Below are 21,979 nucleotides of genomic sequence, written 5' to 3' on the forward strand. Positions count from 1 at the left end.
GTCGGCTTAATATTAATTTACATTTGAGTTTAGATAATTATTCAAGATTTTGATTTGGGAGGTTCTCGTTTACATAGGTGACTTTTTGTTTTCTTTCCGTTTTACATGTAACAAGACGATATTGGTTAACAGCATATTTGACAAAGATTTCAGAACAAAACAGCAAGACAAGATAGGTAAAATTTAGTTACGAGCTTATAAGTCAAAGCTGTAATAAGAAAACAGCGGTAATTAGTACAAATTAGGTTCAAAAGTTGGAAACATTTTTTAACCTTAGCTGAAGAGTCTGAAAACAGCGACCTACACATTTTAGGGTCATATCGGAAGTGGGAACCTGGCAGACTTTCATTCTAGCTACATAAGGATATGGTGGACGTTGAGGTGGGGGAGGGGGTAATGCTTTTATTATTTTTTTATTTTATTTCTTTGTCTATTTTTATTTATTTATTTTTTTTTTTTGCTTTATCTATCGGGATTGAAATCTTCGAGCTTCACCTTATAATTAAAATCCAATAATTAACTTATCAATTTGTGAAGTCGGCTTAATATTAATTTACATTTGAGTTTAGATAATTATTCAAGATTTTAATTTGGGAAGTTCTCGTTTACATAGGTGACTTTTTGTTTTTCTTTCAAACTTTTCTAATGTAAATTAATACAAAATAGTGAGCCTGCTCCTCATGTTCATACAAAATTAAATTATTATATTTTATTGGAAGGGAGACTTACCCTTTTTTTTTTAAACTTTAGAACTGAGAAGAACTTTAAGTATGATACTTAATATCTGAATTCTATATCTGTCTGGATCAATGTTGTATATGTTTATATCTTTAATCTGTACCTAATTAACACATAAATATATTTATACTCTTTATTTGATGTTACATCAATACAGAAGGTACTCAAATCAGTTTATATTATTACCTGATACTCCTTACATTTTCCCTTTGGTGGACTAAAGGCTACAGAGTCCCTGCTTTAGAACTAAATATAAAATTCTAATATTTTGAATCTTACTAAAACAATTTTTCCATTACTACTAATGTTAACAATTTTTAACCATATCTTTATCTGGCTTTTAAATTGATATTACTAAAAAAAATTTTTTTTTTTTTTTTTTTTTTTTTACATATTCCATGCTATCTACCTATCAACTCGTTTAAAACACTTTTTTCTAGATTTCTGTCTCACATGTTATCTTATTTAAGTTACCTATATATATATATATATATATATATATATATATATATATATATCTGTTTTAAAATTGAAAACTTTTGCGAAATTGGCTTATGCAAATTGCTAAGTCTATTTAACAATTTTAGTAAAGGCTTTCCCCCCCCCTCTTCATCCTTATATAAATGAATTCTCTTTGGTCATTATAAACATTTTAAAAGTCGGATTATGTAGGTGCTAAGTCTGCAATAGGTTAATGTTAATATATTTTTCTATCCGGGAATTTAAACTGCATTCTTTATTTTTATTTTTGCATTTTTTTTATTCAAAGCTTCTTTAGACTATATATATATATATATATATATATATATATACACACACACACAATAGAGAAATTGGAAATGCACATCGATTTTCTAGCATTTATCACTTGTGGAAAATGAGTTTGTTTTTATATATGGATGCAGAAATCAAAAATTATACCGTTCCAATAAAATACAAGAAAAGTATTAAAACTACTTTGGAAAATGAGTTTGTATGTTTTAATATATGAATAAAATAATCAAACAATTTTACTATTTAAAACTGTAAGAGTTTTAATGGATAAAGACAAAAGTAGGAATTAACTGTGTGAAATTATAATTTTAAAAGGAGAGATGTAAGGATGGGCGAGGGTGGGGGTACATGTTTATATGGTATTGATAAGTGATTATTGATCATGATTGTTCTGATTCAACCACGTAAAACCTCTTTTGTCCACGTTTCAAGATTTATCTAGGAAAGAAAAATTAGGTCGAACTACAACACGAGACATTTTCTTTTTTTCTTTTAATAGTAGCATGTATAGATAGAAAGTGTGTGTTGAGACAGCAAAGTAATCTAGTAAAAATAAGCAAGTCCAAATATAGTAAAATAATCACCAAACAAAATCAAGTAGTCATTTCCGGTAAATGTAGTTAATAAGGTGGTTACTTTTGTCCAGGTGACTAGAAGTTCACAAACGCACACACATGAACTAGGCATGTATGTATGTATGTATGTATGAGGTGCCTTTAATAAGTTTCCAGACTATTTTTGTACAAGCATTTAAAATTGTCATAGAATCTTGAAAATTCAGTATGTTATTGCTATACATCTTATTAGATGACTGGCCAATTTTTATAATTTCAGCTTCAAATGAACAGCTACAGCAAGAATTGGAATACACTCTACTAAAGCATGATTGTCGCAGCTGGTGAATTTTAAAAATGCAATCTGGATGTGAGGACATTTTGGAAGAACGATATACAATAAATTTTGCTTTAAACTTGAAAAAATGCCACAGAAACGTATGGAATACTTCAGACTGCTTTTAGGCCATCTTGCATGAAACGAGCATCAGTTTTTGAGTGGTATAAGAGATTCAAGGAAGGCAGGAAGTCTATGAGGGATGATGAGAAGTGTGGGAGAATGAGAAAATCAAAAGACCAGAGTTGATTGGTGAAATAAAGAATTTGATAAGGACCATCATGTGTCTATAGAGACAATAAGTGCACAGTTTGATGTCAGTGTGAGAACTGCACACACAATTCTTCATGAGGAACTGAAGATGTGGAAGATTTGCATGAAAGCACCAGTCTACAACTCCATTCTTGTCACAAACTTTTTGACCAAGATGGGACTCCAGGCAGTTCCTTATCCTCCTTATAGCCCAAACCTTGCTCCCTGTGACTTTTGGTTATTCCCTAATCTCAAGGAAAACCTTAGAGGCTGTCATTATGAGACAATTGAGGAGATGAAAGAGGCTGTGACAAGGGTCATTAACACGCTCACACAAGCAGGCTTCCAAGAAGTTATTGTAATGGTACAAGTACATTGCAGCCGGGGGAGATTACTTTGAAGGAGACTAGAGTTTCATGAGTGTACTAATGTCTGGAAAGTTATTGAAGGCACCTCATGTGCATGTGTATACACATACACACAATAATTGCTTTGTCTTAACAGAGGCTAGCCATCTCAATGCTCATGACCATCCTAACCGCAGTTGTTGGGTGAACAGTTAGTGACACCAAAACCATGTCTGTGGGTCATAACTGCTGGCCTGAAAAGTCACCTTAACTTGAGACTTGTTTCACTTCTACCTGCGCTTTTCTGTCCTCTCTGCCCACAACATGTGCTTTTTTGTTTTTTGTATGTTAATGTAGGCAGCTTTCGAGAAGAGCATCTGATCACAAGCTTCACATTTCCAACTATTCAATGCATTAGGTAAAACTGACACATTGCCTTTCCTGAAGTTTCTCTTAAGCTCAGCATGATCGATTCTTTCCCTTTCAATAATTACAAAAAACCTTCTCTACCACCAATAGCAATGGCCACTGACTCTTTATCTGAAAGTACATCCTTTAAACTCCTCGGCCTAACGCTCTCAGGAAACATGAGTTGGAACAATTATATTGAGAGTATCGCCAGGACCGCTGTGAAGAAGGTAGGTTCTCTCTACCGTGCTAGAAAGATAATAACGCCCGAAAGTATCTTATACCTCTATAAGGCCACCATTCGCCCATGTGTGGAGTATTGTTGTCATATTTGGGCTGGTGCATCTACCACTAGTCTCTCGCTCCTAGGCAAGGTTCAAAAGAGAATCGCCAATCTGATAGGTCCTGAACTGTCATCTAAACTTCAGTCCCTGTCCCATCAATGAAATGTAGCATCCCTCTGCCTTTTCTACAAGTACTTTAACAGTGAATGCTCTAACGAACTGCAAGCACTTGTGCCCCCCCTCGATGTAAATACCCCCGACAAACCTGACAAGCAGCTAAATCCCACCCCTTCACAGTAGAGATCCCTAGATGTAAGAGAGCCTTCTACTCCAGTAGTTTCTTCCCAGGACAGCTAGACTTTGGAATTTCCTGCCGGGTCCCTCCTTCCCCATCTGTACTGACATGCAGAAGTTCAAGTGCAACGTGAACCGACATCTTGCTGCCCAACTCCCTACACAGTACCCCTGATGCCTATGTTCCTGATAGTAGCCCCTACAACAAAGTGGCAACATGCCTTGTTTGGGATGAAAATGTAATATATAAAAAAAAAAAAAAAAAAAAGATTTCAGATCTATCTCTAACTACTTTTCTCCATGAGAGTCAGCATTTCGCTAGAGTTTCCCCAGTTCTTAACAGGAATCTTGAAGGTTCTAAGATCGTCCTTTAAGCAATTCTTGAAGTACCTCTTTGGACCATGCTGAGGACGTTTCCTAGTCTTAAGCTCCCCGTAAAGCAACTGCTTAGGCAACCTCGCATCCTCCATCCAAGCAACATAACCTGCCCCCACACAACCGGTTCCTCATCACCATCGTTTCAATGCTCAAACACTCAGCTTTCTTGAGAAAGTACGTGTTAGGTGTCAGTGGCTGCCATTTTACATTCAGAATTTACCAGAGGCATTTCTGATGGAATCTCTCAAGTTGCTTTAAGTGCTGACGCTGTGTTGTCCAGCACTCTGATGAGTAAAGTAAAACAGAAAGAACACAGGTCGAATAAACACTAATCTTGGTTTTGACAGATCCCACAATCACACCACTGCTGCTTTTCTAGTGCTCCAAATGCTGTGCTGGCTTCCTGAATGCGAAGACGTATTTTCACATTCAGGGATTTTGAAGTCTAATGCTTCTCAGCAGAAGAAGAGAGTAGGTGCAGTGATAACTATTAATATATTAGGAACAAAATAATGAGGTGCCTAACAGAGGGTAAGCAGTATAATGTGGAGGGAGGAAAGTTGGAAAAGTAAAGTAGGTAAGGTGATATAGGACAAAATTGGGATTATCACATAATGGATGCACGTGGTATATAATGGGGTTAGAGGGTTTGCCATGGTACATTATATATATATATATATATATATATATATATATATAGCGCAGGTGCTAATGTGATTGCAAGAATTAGAAATGGATGGAGTAAGTTCAGGGGACTTCTGCCATTACTAACCAGCAGAGCGTTACCACTATCGACCAAGGAAGGATTCTATCCGGCATGTGTTTGCAGTGATGATGTATGCTTTAACTTAAATCTAATGTTTAGGAGTTCAACAATTTTGAAAAATTTTCTACTCTCGATGATTTTAAATAATTGAAAATTTAAAAAAAATGCCTTTTTGAAAGTTAAATTAATTAAAAGGGAGAGTGCAAATTTGAAACTTTTTGGATTATAAGTTTTAAGATAAAAAATTCAGCTTTCAATGTATTACCGTTTTGCTATCAGAGCTTTTGGCACTTGTGCACTACTAGGACAGAATCACTTTTTTGGTTTTCAGTGGGCACATGGGAGTCAGCATGGCAGTGGCAGATAAATGTAATTTTAGGACTGAATAAAAAATTAATGCATGTTTTTTTTGCTTTGTTTTTGAGGAAGTTTTTTTTTTTAAATAAATATGAGAAAGTTGTAACAGAAAATAGTTTTTTTTGTTGGTTTTTTTTTTTTTTTTTTTAAACAAAAAGATTTATTTTTAATGAAACATGAACAAAATTTTTGTAACACATTTCTGGAAGTAAAACATACAAGAAACCTATAACACAAAATAGCTTTTTATGTGTGTGTGTGTTTTTAACAGAATAGACATTTTATTTTTAATAAAATATTATCATGCATTATTGAAATGCGTGTGAATTCTGAGAAAAAATACTTTTTTTTTTCAAAAATTTCCATAAAATCAAAACATTTTTTGTAATGAATGAAAGGTGTTACAAAAAACTGTGTTCATATTTTATTAAAAATAAAAAAAATGTTAAAAAATATTTTATGTTATAAGTTTCTTATATTTATTAAAAAAAACTTTCTCAAGTAGAAAAAAAATCTTTCTCAAGAAAAAAAAAAAAAAAACATGTATTAATAATAATAATAAAAAGCATGCATTTATTTTCTGATTTGGTCCTGAAATTGCACTCTCCCCATGTCCCAACTGAAAACTCAAAAAGTGATTTCGTCTTCGTAGTGCCAAGCTATTTTTTTATTATTTTTTAATGTAGTGATTTTATTTTATCTTTAAATTAAGAAAATCCAAGTCATCGTTTTACAAAAACAAAAATAAAGTCAGTTTTTAAATTACCTTGTAAATATGATTGGTTTGAAAACAACATTAACTCATTTACCATTTTAAAATATGTCTTCAGTTTAATAAAACTTCATTATAAAATTGCCTGAACAAGAATCACCTCCCCCTCAACCTCTCTATGTTAAGGACGGCTTTCGGAATAAACACCCCCAACCTCCCCATGTTAAAAGCGGCTTTCGTTTTTTTTTGTTTTTTTGTTTTATTTTTTTGCAATTTTTCCAGTGAATTATTACTGATTGAACACTAATATATAGGGAGGGAGGGGATTCTCGTTCAGGTCCGTCAATTGCCTTTTACGTTTATACAGACTATTGTCGAGTAAAACGATTTATTTTACAATAATGTTTCTTTTTACTTGCTTTTAGATACAAGGTCGGTTTTTAAGTTGCGAACTCTGGGTGGGAACGAAGATAGCTATATAGTCTCGTTTGCACTCCCTCAAGAATAAGGGCTAAGGGTTTCAGAATATAAATCCACCACCTCTTCTGAAAGGAGGAGATAATACCTGGGTGGATTTGTTTACCAGCATTGTGGTTAGACACAAGATTAGTTTATAGTGGAAATCCAGTTTCCCCCCCAAAAGAGTAGACTGTAGTCGGTCAGCACGACATTACCTCATTAGTTCCAAAAGCCAAGCAAAAAATATCCCCTCTCTGAAAGAAGGAGGGGACGAAATACAATAAACCTTTTGCAAAGTATAAAAAGGAGGACGATTGCACAGTATACCCAGACAAAAGGGGACGAAAAAAAAAAAAAAAAAAAAGTCAACAAGCAACTGTTACCAAAAGCAATAAAAGCTTTTTTCTATATCCTTGACTAATATTTTTGCCAGCACTTTTTCAGATTAACATCCCCGGCAAAGTTAGAAAGCCATTTTTAACACAAGGAGGAGCTTTAACTTTTCTCTAACTCTAAAATGAAAACAATTTGCCAGGGATGTTGATATACAGAAGTACCTTTTTGTGTTTATTTCAATTAAAAAGTTCGGTTGAATATATTGTTTAACTTAAAAAAAAAAAAAAAAAAAAAAAAATGGCGTACAAACGCTTCGCTGAACATTTCCGAAGTCTGATTACTTTGTTGTCATTTTCTCATTTTAATTATGTAGAAAAGTAAGTCTTATTGCGTTTGGAACTATTCTATATTTGTTGATTCGATGATTGTACAGTATAGTCAAAATAATCAAACTTTAGAAATGTGAGAAATTACATGACTTCAATCGAGTCACTTCATTGGTTGATTGATTTAACATATTGTTTCAATTACAGCCTTTCTCATTCGTTGATCTGAATTTTTAACCCATAAGCGTGGTCGTGTTAAACTGAAAACTTCAGTCCAAGTAAATCTTTCATGCATGATGGACTCATTTTTAATATTCTTATAAATTTAAGGGTTTTAGCGCCTAACATTCTTATGGTATATTGGAGACAATTTAACCTACAAAGTTAGGTGTTCTTTTGACATAATATCATCTTTCGAATCGGTAAATGTTGGTTTTGGTTTTACCTCTTCGACAGAACTGTCCGCCTTTTTCTATTGGAACACTGTTTAAATGGACCAAAGCAATGGACTAATGATAATCTTCACAGAAGATTTTTCCCTACCACTTCTTACGAAATTATAACTACCAGACTCGGCTGAGCAGCAAAATGACACAATATAATTTTGCAATGGAGAAGATGAGATGACTTGTTTTAATCAACCAGGTTAATGTGCTTTTCGATTTCATGTCTATTTTTCACTCTGCCAGAGAATAAAATTCTCACATATTTTAAATTGCAAAATTATGACTTTACTTATTTCGAGTTTGACTTTAAATAATAAAATCATGTTAATTACTTTAAATTTGCCTTTTAAATTGCAAACTTGTGATTTTGATTGATTTCGATGTTGCTTAAAATTGTAAGAACGTAATTTTGTTTGATTTTAATTTTGCCTAAAGTTACAAAATAAGATAATTACTTTTAGAAATTTGCGCTATAACAAAAACAAACAAAAAAAGGGTTATACCTATTAGGTGCTTATTGGCCCATTTTAAAATAACTTTAATACTTTAATTATGACTATATTTACTTAACAAAGTTTGTCTTTAATTTAAAAAAAAAAAAAAATGCAAAAGCAATTTCCAGATTTAAAATTATAACACTCGCCACAGACTAAGGACATAAATTCCTACTGTGGTTAATTAATTTAATTATAATTTCTGGCGAAGCTTTAAAACTAAATTTAGGTTCAAGTTAACCGCGCATTTATTTTCCGCAAAGTGGAGGTTTGCACCAATTTGAAATAGTGATTTATTTTTCCTCTTTTTCGCATTTACTGCAAACCTGTATTTTTAATACTTCTCAGAGAATGGGATTATTTTCTATAAAAAAAAATTTTTTTTTGCTTTTTTTTTTTCTCTTCTATTATTAATTTAATTACCTTGTCTATTTAAATATAAATTTGTTGATAATTAGAGGGCGAATAGGTGTTATTCTCACCTTCATATTTTTTTATCATTTGTTCCATCTTGTGAATATTGCCTAGTCTTGTTTAGCAAAGGTCTTTTATAATTTCTTTTCTTCCTTTTCACGTTACGCTCATTCTCAGCCTACATGACATTTCTAATAATCATAATGGCAGCTTCTATAGATTTATTTGCCAAAATGGAAGCTAAAAAGTGCCGTATTACAACCATGGTGAAATGGCTGAATGATGATTCCTCCCTGATCACGATTGAGTCAAGATTAGCAGATGTGGAAAAATGGCTAAACGAATTGGACGACTTATATGACCAAATTATTTAAAAATCTTCCCAAGAGGAGAGGTTGGCACTTTGTCAAGATTCTGAAATATTTTCTTCCAATATTAGGGGAGAACTGCATGAATTAAAGTCTGGCTGTGAGGTTAAAAGCACAGTTTCTCTTCAGCCTTTGAGGTTGGATTTAGAATGTCCAAATTTTAGTGGGTCTACATCTGCTGACAAATTTGAATTTAGAACCTTCCTGAGAAGATTTGAATTTTGCATCACCAATTTTCAAAGGATGCAGATTAATTGTTTCTCCTTAAATCTAAGGAGAAGGGGGAACGCCTATGACTTAATCTCAAATATGGATGTTTCCTCTGATAATTATACAGTAGCCTTGGATTGTTTGAAAGAAAAATTCCTGACTCCTTATCAAGGACCGAATTTTGGAGGAAATTATTCCTCATACGATGCAGATAACAGAATCAGAAGAACTCAAAACCTTTCTAGAACAAGTTAAACTAAATTTGTCTGAATTGGACAAATTTTTCGGGACGGATTTTTTCACAGAAGGCTCTAAAGTGAATGCAAAATTGTGTATCTATAGGTTGCTCACATTCTATTCTGCAAGTTTACTATTAATATCAGAAGGGAATTAATATCAAGAATGAAGGTACATTATCCTTCGTTTATAACTATTATGTCCAACTTTTTTGACATAATAGAATTTCTACAGGCAGTGCCCTTGAATGTAAAGAAACGAGAAAGTTGCTAAAACCGCTATTTTATTCTTCTCCATTACAAGTTGAACCTAATATGGCAGCCAGCTCCGGTTATAAAACTGTTAATGGTAAAAAAGGCCTGGATTCCTTAAAACTTAATAATACTGGTGAACATTTGTAAATTGTGTAAATTGGCAGACCATACAGTTAAGGACTGCTCCAAATATTCTTCTTATGACTCAAAGGTTCTACGAGCCAAAGAACTTCAAATCTGTAGTAAATGTCTTGGTAATCACTTGGATCAAGAATGTAAGGGAAGGAAGGGATTTCGTTACCCATGCATTACTTGTGAGTTGAGGACTCACTTCTCTGTAATGTGCCCAAAGACATCAAAGTCTTTTGTAGGAAGGAGTACCGTATCTAATGAGGATAATTGTATATTTTCTTTTATCAGAGTGTGATAGAAAGGTGATGGACCTCCACTGTTTTTCCATTGCATTTTGGACACTAAGTCAAAAATCATTTTTCTCTCAGGCTATTTTACAGGAATTGAGATCTAGGGAAAAATTAATACCTAGACCTACAGTAATGCCTGTGAACTCCTTTATTGGAATGAGATCCGTGGACCTACTGTAGCTCAATGCCTCCCTAAAATTGGGATCTCAGAAACCCTTTCCTTTCGCTGCCCTAATCACAGTCTTAATTTAAAATTTCCAATTAACAAATTTGACGAGATTACATCTAATATATAAAAAAAGAAAATGCGAGTTAGTTTTTGTGTGTGTGTGTTTGTATGTCTGCCAAAAACTTTTGACAGACGCATTGGACCATGACAAAATCAATATAGTTAGAAAGATCGATCTCTCGGATGATAAATATCTAAAAACTGGCTAAAAAAGATTAATTCTGCCCTGGTTAACTGGGCCGTTTTTTTACAAGGAGGGCTCAGTATTTGCATCAACATTTTTGCAAGTCATACATCTACCATTCTCAACATACGTTTATAAAACGTTATTTCGAAGGTCCATGACGTCATAAGTCATCATGGCTGAGACAGCTAGCATGTTTGCTTTTTTCACTTCCATTTTATCTTTCACATTACAGGCTCGATCCTGCCTACTGTGGCCATTTTTTTTTTTGTGCTCGCACGGGTACTCGCTGCTATTTTGATTGAAAAGTTGTTTTTGTTTAGGGCTGGGGGTTGGCTGCTCAATAGCCTTAGTCTACCACATCTCTACACTTGGGCAACGCTGGGTAGCCATGCTAATCTAATATAACGGAGGCAGGTTTTCATCTGTTGTGACTATAAGGATTTAAATGGCACTGCTTTATAGCCTTGTCGGCTTGGAATTAGCAAGTAAAAAAAAAAATTCCATATAGTTAAATGTCTCAATGCAACAGCATGGAAAATTTGCTATAAAATTATCCCATTTGGTAACAGGCATAATTTTTTGAAGCCCGAATCTAATAGTGAAACTGACTGAGTTGCCTCTCATTGATCGAATTTGCCGATCATGACCTCAATATTTCTCCTGTTTGGTCAAAAGTGTGTTGAATCCTGTGCCCTCTTATTCTTACACACTTGGACCATTTTTCTTTTAAGAATCTTTCATCAAACACAGAATTAAAAACTTTCTCCCTCTCTCAATTCTGTCGGAATCAATGAGAGTGCTAAACTGTCTTTATACGATGAAGTGAAGATAGCTAAGTTAAAAAAAAAAACATTGTAGTAAAAAGATGTGAAATATGTGGGTCTGCTCTGGAACTTTGAAAAGTCTCAAGTAGATTCTAATTATGTGCCTTCCCTAATAACTATGTAAATGGTGGCAGATTCTTTAGAGAGACAAGGTTTATATAATGAATATTTACAAGTGTTCAAAGAATATGAACAAATTGGTATTATTGAACCTTTCTGTTACTCCTGGAGAGTATGAAAAATATTATTGGCCCTCTCATAAGTCCATTATTAAGGAGCGCCTTGGTGTCACCACAAAAATCCGTTCCATTTTTAGAGGTTTGAAAAGGTGGGGGTGGGGGTCCATTAATGATGCAGCGTATGCTAGAGTAAACTTAACTTCTTGACTTACTATTGCCCTTTAGGAAAAATAACTGTCCTTTTAGGGGATCTTCTTAAGGCTTTCCTGCAAATATCTGAACTGAGAAGGACAAAAACAGATTCTGTTTTTTCTCAAAGTGAATGCGAAATTGCATATCTATAGGTATAACTCGATCATTGTTAGCTTTAATGCCAGCCCCTCCATTTTGAGCTACGTATGCTAGATGATAATAACCTAGAAATCAAAATTCTTCCTTAGTTCACATATGTTCCTTTGTCCACAAATCCTAACAATTTGTTGGCTAGAGGCCTTTCCACCTAAGTTTGAGCAATTATACAATTTTTAGGTACACAGCCTGGTTAGTTAAATCAACTAACCATCGACTGGCCAGTCAATATCTAGCATTTTTTTATGTCCAGTACACGATTCTCCACAAAAATGTTTCTCTTAGTCCGTTTTCTGTTTAAAACCCAAGATAGGGCCACTTGGGCGTCAGATACAAAGAAAATGGAAAGAATATTGATAGACTTCAAAGCCTTCAGCACATTGTGAACAACTTTAAGAGCCAGATAGATGGCCATACTTGCCTTGTCTTAATTACAATAACAAAAAAATTATATCCTGTATGTTCTCTAATGATTCCTGTACTGACGAGAACAATTTACAATAAATATTTTTAATTTCTTATTGACTAGGGCAATCAATGTCCGTGAGAAAGTTTTGCAGTTCTGTGATAAGTTGAGATACCGACACAGATACCAACCATAGAGCTAAATTGTTGCTCTTTTCCTGTATGCGGAGGGACGAATTTCCCTATAAGTTGGAATATTTGAGCTGTGCCTCCAAGGGTATCAGCTCTTGGTTTGTTTACTGATAAGGATGGTCTGTTGTAAACTAAAGGACATATATAGAATTTCAATATCCACTTCTTTGAAGTTAAATTTCCTACACTTTTAGGAAAACATCATTTAACTGAACTGGTTATTAAAGAGGCACATTTAACTTGGTGCCATCTGAGAAACAATTCAACTCTTTCTAAATTTAAGTGATCTGGTTTCTGGATTCCCCAAGGGAGGCAATCAGTAGAGAAAATTCTTTGTAATTGTATTACTTGCAAAAAAATCAATTCGTTGCCATATAAAGCAACCTTGAGTTCTCAACTGCCCACTCATCGGGCAAATTTTGTTCACCTATTTCAACATGGGTATTGACTTTACCAGTCATTTTTTGGTAAAATACAACGATGAAGACATGAAAATGTATGTCTTATAGTTTACCTGCATGAGTTTACGAGCAGTACATCTGGAGCTATTACCGGATATGAGCACTAGATCCTTTATATTAGCATCTATTAGGTTTACCAATCTGTTTGGTATTCCTGTTTATTTGGACAATGCAAAGACTTTCTTAGCGTCCAGCATCATGTTATCTGAAATCTTAATTTCGGACGAAATCAAAAAAAAATTTAGGCCAAGTTCAATTAGGCATCTCACCATTCCTTTTTATTCAGTCTGGCAAGGAGGTGCATGATAGAGGATGATAAAAACAATCAAACAATGTATGGAAAAAAATTAATAAGTAGAAAGAAAGTCAACTATTTTCACTTAACTATCCTTTCCAATGTGGAGAAAGTAATCAATAATCGACCGCTTATATATATTACTGCTTCTGAAAGGGGTCTCAAAATTTTAACCCCAAATCATTTTTACAGACTTGATCAATAATTATGGATTGGACAATTTGTGACCTGATCCTCCCAATAGAGCAAAACTTTTGCAATCTCTGGAATTGAGACACAGGTATATTGAAAAATTTAGAAAGATATAGCACAATGATTACTTGTTGTCCTTGAGAGAGGTTGATGCTAATATATCGGCGATTACCCGCAGAAGGTGTCAGTGGGAGAAATCATATCAATTAAATTTCCAAATAAAACTAAACCGTTTTGGAGTCTTGGCAAGGTACTTATACTCATTAATAGAAATGGCAAAGTTTGCTCAGCCTGTGCATTAAGAGACAGTTGTGAACAGATTCATTCCTAAAAACATTTCCCCTGGATTTAAAGGCTCTTTCTGCATCGTCTTCAGCAGAATTCATAGAGGAAGGTAGTCCCTTCTTTTGTCCAACTTGTTCCATTGCAAATAACGGATCATCTCATATGGTGTGCTGTGATGCCTGTGATAGTTGGTATCATTTTGACTGTTGGGGTGAAATAACAGGATTCAGAAAAAGTATCACACTAAACTCTTAATTCAGAATCTATTGAGTTGTCATTTGACTTATGTTCAAGTTATTGTTCTTGATATTATTAAGATATTAGTAATCTAGATAAAACTAGCTTTATTGGCTATAAATTCATTTATCAGCAGACAGAAACAGTTCCTTAAAAAAAAAAAAAAAAAAAAAACTACAATAGTTAGTCAAGTTCTTGCGATTACCAGAATTATTTACTTGCCACCTAATTGACAGTCTAATACATATTTACCTTGTATTCAATAATTGGAAAAAAGTAATGGATATCCATTACTTTTTCTTTGCTCCTTTGACTGTGTGTGAGAAATTACATGACTCGAATCATGTTACTTCATTGGTTGATTGGTTTAAACATTGTTTTAATTACAACCTTTCTCATTGGTCGATTTGAATTTTTAACCCATAAGCGTGGTCATGTTTAAACTGAAAACTTCAGTCCAAGTAAATCTTTCATACATGATGGACTCATTTTTAATATTCTCATTAATTTAAGGATTTTGGCACCCAAGATTCTTTTGGTATCTTTGAGACAATTTAACCTACAAAGTTGGGTGTTCGTTTCTTGACATAATATCTTTCGAATCAGTAAAGAAAGACTGTTTTACCTCTTCAAGAGAATTGTCCACCTTTTTCTATTGGAATATTGTTTAAATGGACCCAAAACCATGGACTAATGATCTTCTTCACAGAAGATTTTTCTCTAACAGGCTCGGCTGAGCAACAAAATGACAACAATTTTGCCATCAAGAAGATGAGACAACCTGCCTTCATCAACCAGGTAAGTGCGCTTTTTGATGTCGTGTCTATTTTTTGCTCTGCCAGAGTTCTAAACTATGCAAGAATAAAATTCTCACCATGTTTGGTGAAGTATCTGTCTGCCATTTTGATTTTGAATAACTTAAAATATTTGACAAAAAAAAATGCTTTAACACAAAAAAACAGCGAAATAGGTTGAAAAATAGATTTATTGCCTTTGGTAACAGTTATTCGCTGGCCTTTTACACCCCTTTTTTCTGTTGACGATTGTACAATCACAAAAAAGAAAAGTTCAATGTGTGCTAGAGGGCCAACTAAAGACTTTTAGAAAGTTGCTTTTAGGGGTATTTGGCTCTCTTTTGAATGAATATCACATTTAAAATTATCGCCGGCAAGTAGTTTTCATAATATTAAAACCTTTATTATACAATGTATTCCTTATTGTTTTCACTGGTGGCTGTGTTGGTTTTGCGCGTGTGCACGCACGCCCAAAAAACATGTTTGTTGTACACATTTTGATCCTCGATAATCGCTCGAAAATTTAAAAAAAAAATATATACATATATATTGGTAGAATATTACATTTTCATACGATTGGTGACATTTATTGGATGGATTTTTTGTTTAATTTTCAGGTATTTAATCAGAATACGGAACGTGCTATTTTTAGATAATATTTTCAAATTGAATTCAATTTTTATGGTATATTTTGTTTATTAAATTGTTAGGTTACATTACAGAATAGTAAAATTTCTTGGCCTTCGGGACAAGATCAAAGTGTAGTATCTGTTCTTCAGATGCTGCACTTCTATTTCTTGTCCTCTTTCGGTGGAGGAGAAATCCTTCACGACTGAGACAATTTTTATTTTTGTACCTTTTCTCCACGTTAAAAAACGACCCTGGTGTCTAACTCTGTTCCGTGGGGAGGCATAGTAAATAGGTACATTACAGAATAGTTACAAAAAGCCCCCTTCTCTCACATGTTAAGGTGTTTCCACATAACGTTATTTCAGCACTATCCGTAAGTACCGATTTTCGAGCAATTATCGAGGGTTTAATTGGCTATAAAAACGCATTTTTTTTTTTCGTTTCAAATCCGATTTGACACTAATTTTGTTTCGATGTAAATAAACTTTTTTTTTTTTTTTTTTTTTTTTTACATGGGTGTCACCACTTATCAAAGCCCAGAGGCCACTCAAGGATAAGGGTTAATAGGTATACATTAGTCATTGTGATTTTAGCATAGTAAACAGTGGGAATTTTGTAACTTGGATTACTTAGGGGGACGATTCAATTAGAACTTGTTCACATTGGACTTTTTCTTTTTTTTTTCATAGGTATCACATTATCAAGGCCAAGAGGCCACTCAAGGATAAGGGTTAAAGAGTGTACAGTAGAAATTGGACAATATAATAATCATTAGTAATGAAAATTTGTTAAATTTGATAACTTATATGGAACGGCTCATCAAGAACTTATTTACGTTAGACTTGAAGACAACCATATTGTAGTCAGCCGGAAAGCAGGAAAACGGAAGACAATTCCACAGGCGTGCAGTTCTAATAAAAAAGCTTTGTTCATGGAATCTACGTTTAGGTTTAGGCACAGATAAAGAGTGGGGGGAATTATTGATAGTGTTTACAGCTAGACGAGTGTTTCTTGTGAAAGTTTTGCGAGGGGGGACCATAGATTGAAGCTCAGTCGAACACTTTCCATGAAAATAACGATACATCAGAGACAAACTCGCAACATCTCTTCTGTGAGATAGAGGTTGCAAGGAAGAGAAAAGGACATCTACGAGGCTACGAAGTCTATTTTGAACTCTATCAAGGCAGGACAAGTCCTTTCTAGCAGCTCCTGCCCAGATGTGGCAACAGTATTCCATCCTTGGACATACCTGGCTCTTATATAAATAGAGAATTGCATCAGCAGTGAGATATCTACTGGATCGATAGAAAGATCCCACCATTTTTCCAGCGGCCTTGGCAACAGATTTGATGTACGTGTTCCATTTAAGATCAGGAGTAATGGTCAAGCCCAGAAGCTTGTCAAAACTTGAGGCCTCCTGAAGACGAGAACCATTCATTTCAATTGATGCCAGATGGGGATCAGAATGTTGATGATGTAAAGAGAGAAGCTTGGTTTTAGATGCATTAAAAGTAACCAGCCACTCCTTTCCCCATTGTACTAAATAAAATAAGTTAAAACACAAAAACCTCCGGGTAGATAGAAGGGTATCTTGCCTTTGGTAATAATATTTATTTTTTCATTCTTTTTTGTTGGCTTATTGTAAAAACAAAAATGCGGATTTTTTTTTTTTTTTTTTTTTTTTAGCATTTATTAAATATCTAATGAAATCAAAAATGCATAACTACGGTTTTTTAAAACATATTTTAAGATAATTACGAAATGAATCTACCAAAATGTATTTTACAGTTTTAGTTTTATAACATTTTCATAATCTTATTTTAAAAATAATTTGCTTAAAAAAAATAAAAAGCATGATTAAAAAAAGGGATCGAAAATATACGATTTAAAGGATGTGACAAGTTCAATTTTGAGATAGGATCAAAGTGTAGTAATATTCCAATGAATTTTTGTATATAATTATAATTTTGAAAAAAATTTCAAACAAATTTGATATCTTAAGTAGGACAAAGAGTAACTGTGGTACTATTGTGGTGACTGGCAGGATTCTAGTTAAGACGTTTTTATCACTTTTGACCAAGAATTACGAGTGATCATCTTTTTACCTCACTTTTGATGACTTGATCCTGAGGCTGCAAATAAATATTTTAAATTGTATCGTCTGTTCTGTCAGGAGGAGAAATCCTTCTTGACTGGGACAATTTTTCTTATTCTACCCATGATGCTTCTTTGGGGGGAGTTGGATACCCTCTCACATAAAACATAATTCAAGTTTAACTTTGCCCTCGTGGGGGAGGTAAATAGAGATACAAGGTGTGTTTAACTGAGAAAATCCAGTCCCCACCCTCTAAAAATACCGTGATCAGCCCTGTTGGCATTCCTCGGTGAACATGCTTCAAACGACCGGCAATAAACCAATCCTTGGCGAATAAAGATATAATGCCTGGGAGGATAACTACTTCTAGAATCAAACCAGTCAAATACTTCATTGTGATCCAAGGGTGATTGCCAAATAATACAGGGCAAGAGCAATTTTGCCTAAATATGGAGGGGGTAAAAGCATAAATAAACCGCAATAGTTGATTTTATAATTTTTTGATCCCAAAAAGTTACTTTCTAATTAGCATTTTTAAGGTTCAAACTCACCAATCCAATTCACCGCGGCCATCGCCGTGCCAATCATTTTTGTATATTTAAAATAAAATGTTGGACATAATGTTTACGTTGTGGTCTTAGATATTCGAAAGTGATTTAAAGCCTTTAAATTGATTGATAGAGAATAATGTCTGGTTAGAATTAAAGTTTATATGACAGTATTGGGTGTTACGGTTCATTTGTGCTCCTTAATCAAAAAATAATACCTTTGAAAGATTTTGATTGAAGTTAAAAAGAAAAAATAATGGCTAAACAAAAAACCAACAAAATACTTGTAACGGTAAACCCACCCAATAAATGTTACCGTGACTTTTGGGTTTCTACCAGTATTTTGTTTTATTTCACAGTTATTATCGATACCTCAAAAGATGCAAGAATCACATCGCGGCAATTTTTTCTTGTTCTCACGTAACGCTGTACATTACTTGTTTTTCGAACCGAATAAATGTTTTAAAGTAAGTAAAAACACTAAAAACTTATTCAGTAAATTATCTTGCCTTTGATAACTTTTTTTTATGGTGCTAATGCAGAGAGTGGATCCGCGCTATTTTTTAAATCGTATTTCCACGTTTAATTAAAGTTTTATGGGTTTTTTTTTATTATTATTCAATTGTAAGGTTAAAGTACAGAATAGATACAAAACATCCCCCCCCATGTTAAGAATGGCTTTTTAAATAACATTATTTCAGCACGGGTCACTCTCTGCATGAGTACCTTTTTTATTTATATATTTGTCTTAAGACTACTTTTTCGTACGTGTGGTTATTGTGAAACGAACATTATAGCATGGTTTCATAAACTGCAGAAGTCTTAAAAATAATACGATGTTAGTTCAAAAATAAAATAAAAAATCACGTATCATAAATGCTGGAATCGGAAAATTTTACACCCACGGATTAAATAAAGGGATCAGTTTGTTCCCAAGTGCGACAAGAAGATTAAAGAAGTTAAAAAAAAAAAAGTTGGAAATTACATCGGCCGAAACGTTAAAGTTAGAAATAGTACAAATAAGGTTGAGCACTTGAGCAGTTAAAAAAAATCATTAATAATCAATCATGAAAGGAAATGACCCAACAAATATAAAATCGTTGGCTGTCAGGGACGCCATACGTCTTTATAATCTCAGTCTATTTGAGAAATTAAACTCAAATAATATTTCAAATAAATTAAAATAACTTAATTTTTTAAATATTAAACCTCGATATTAAATTAAAAAATATATATAAAATAACAAATTAGTTAGGTTAAACACTGATAATGTTAAAAATAGGTTAGGTAGGCTGATGGTAGGTGTTTTTATTTATTTTGGATGTGTGTAAATTCAAAAGTTCCTACAGAGATAATAGTAGACATTTAACAGATTTATAAAACTAATTTGTTTATAATTATTTAAGTTGTTAAGCATGTAATAATTATAATTTATATTGAAATAGTTACCTCTGTTTTAAGTGCTTAGTCTATGAAATAAATAAGTTTTAATTGTTTGGGATATACTTTTAACTTTTGTAACTTTTTTTGTATATTTACATTTCAATTTGAAGGTAAAAAACGAACAGAGTATTATCATCAAGTTGAAACTGGCCCTTGGGGGGAGGGAATTCTCATTATATATATATATATATATATATATATATATATATATATATAAATACATACATACACACACACACACACACACACACACACACACAGGAAACCTCATAAGAACATCACTTCCACTTCAGTTTTATGGCCATCAAAACAGTCATTAGTAAAAGTAGGTAAGAAATGAGTGTTTATATACATCAGACCTATTACGGACAATATTGGCTAGATAAAATTCGATAACGAGTTAGAAAAGTCGAAAGGCGACCATACAACATTAAACCCGGGTTCCTGAAATTAAATAAAATATATATCTACCGAATTTTACCTTTTTTTTTTTTCGTGATTATTTTCTAGAGTTGTTTTGTTTGCTTGTTTATTGTTTTCGATGACGTGAATAGTTTATTTTTGTAAACTGTCAAAAATAAAATGAAAAACAATGTAAAAGATAAACAAATAAACCAGTAATTGTTTTTGTACTTATGCAGAATAATACAGACCATGTTATTTTTTCTTTTTTTTAAACAGTATTTTCAAGTTAAATTCAATTTTTACAGTATCTTCTGTTCATTAAATTGTTAGGTGAAAGTTACAAAACGCCTTCCTTTCCTATGTTCAGAGAATGGGTTTCTGAATAGTAACGTAAATATTTCAGCACGGTCCGTATTCTACGTAAGTTTTCTTTTTTTTTTTTTTTTTTTTTTTTTACATTTCAAGTATCCAGGTTTAATTTCGGCTGTCGTAACTAGTTATCGGATTTTCCCCCAATCCAATACGTATTGACAGCCATGGGGTCCGGTGTGTACATGCACTGAAAATGAATTATGAAATAATTTTTTAAAATAATAATAATTTGAATGGTTTAACCAACTTACCTTATTATTTTCTAAGGCTTGGGCGGAATGAATATCCTTTGCGGCAAAACAATTTTGACATTTACTCTTATGAAAAATATTAGGGACAAATTTCCTGCATTTTGAAGCCATCTTTTTTTAAGGGTTTCTTTTTTATTTAACTACTGGAAAAAGTTGGGTTTAAAAAAAAAAAAAATCCGTAATATTAAATCCAGCTTTTCATTTTTTTTTTTTTTTTTTTTTTATATACAGCTTTAGTCGTCACTCAACGAAGTCATGTCGTGTTATTTGTATTGTGTAAAATGAAAATATATGAAAAAGATCCAATATTATGGAGAGTTACAATAAACGAAGGTAATTCAGAACGTGGGGTAGGATTCATTTCTTCTTTTTCTTGATAAATAAGAATACAGAAGTTTGCTTTGTTTAGGGGGTCTTTCCGTGTTTTAGGGTCTTTTTTTTTTCTTTTTGTTACTTATTCCATGTGTTTGTTAAACTCCTCTCTCAAAGTTAGACGATGAATTGGAGAGGGTGAGTAATGAAACCGTTAATTGAATACTAGTAGTAGTAGTGGTGACGGTGGTGGTAGTAGCAGGTACCCCGCGCGCCTGCACGTACATTAACAACGAGGCAATACGTAAAGTCGGTGCGACTTCGAGAGTCTGCTTCCTATCTCTATACATATTTAACATTGTCGCCACTTCTCATGTATGTGTGTGTGCGTGCTTCTCGCCTGTACGTGACTTACAAATTATAACTTTTTAAAAAATTACTATTTTATTTTTAATTACGATTATTTATCGAAATCAAAATACTGTAGTAGCGTAAAGTACTAAAAATAACTTTTTTTTCCAACTCCCATTTTAAATCCATTATAAAATTAAATCAAACAGAATGCATTTCTATTTCTTTTTAAACAAGTCATATTCTATATTTTTTAAAGGACTGAATTACATCGTGATCATTGGAAATTCGAAAAGAATTTGGTAGCATTTAAACTTGATTCCTGACTTTACAATTTGTGGCAAATCTTTCTGTGGGTGTGTGTGTGTGTGTGTTTTAAGTTATTTACGTCGAATTATTTTATATATAATGTTGTCGTAACAAAATTAGAGTTTGATAACAATTTGGTTATTACTACTTTAATGGCCAAACGTCGATACTAATAATTTAACTTTAAAAAATCTAAAGAAAAATAATACTTTCGGGGAAATGTATGAGCACATAAGAAAAGATTCTATTTTTTTAGTTGATTACATGTAAATATCCTTAAAAAAAAAAAAAAACTTGGAAATTGGTGACAGTGCAGTACTGCAGTACCTTTAGGAAATTGATTACGGGGAGGTTGGAAAATCAGAAAATGCCTTTCGGAATAAACACCCTCAACCTCTCCATGTTAAGAACGGCTTTCGGAATAAACACCCTTTGCAGGTTGGACAACCAGTGCAGTGCATATTGACC

General features: G+C 33.2%; 1 protein-coding gene across 8 annotated transcripts in view; it reads right to left on the reverse strand.

Moving 5' to 3' along the window:
- Positions 1-21,195, reverse strand: part of LOC145297575 (uncharacterized) — a 362,397-nt gene extending 341,202 nt beyond the window's left edge. For 7 of the 8 annotated variants that reach the window (XM_080143600.1, XM_080143597.1, XM_080143595.1 and 4 more), the window contains exon 1: positions 20,540-21,139. In XM_080143600.1, coding sequence (XP_079999726.1) covers positions 20,540-20,650 — 111 coding nt within the window. In that variant the 5' untranslated portion in view covers positions 20,651-21,139. Of the gene's footprint in view, positions 1-20,539 lie in introns of all 8 variants that reach the window. The other variant, XM_080143592.1, reaches the window with a different exon arrangement.
- Between the last annotated feature and the right edge of the window lie 784 nt (positions 21,196-21,979).

The sequence above is a fragment of the Euprymna scolopes genome, chromosome 18 (assembly GCF_053919585.1).
Source record: "Euprymna scolopes isolate OS-2025 chromosome 18, ASM5391958v1, whole genome shotgun sequence".
Lineage (NCBI taxonomy): Eukaryota > Metazoa > Mollusca > Cephalopoda > Sepiida > Sepiolidae > Euprymna > Euprymna scolopes.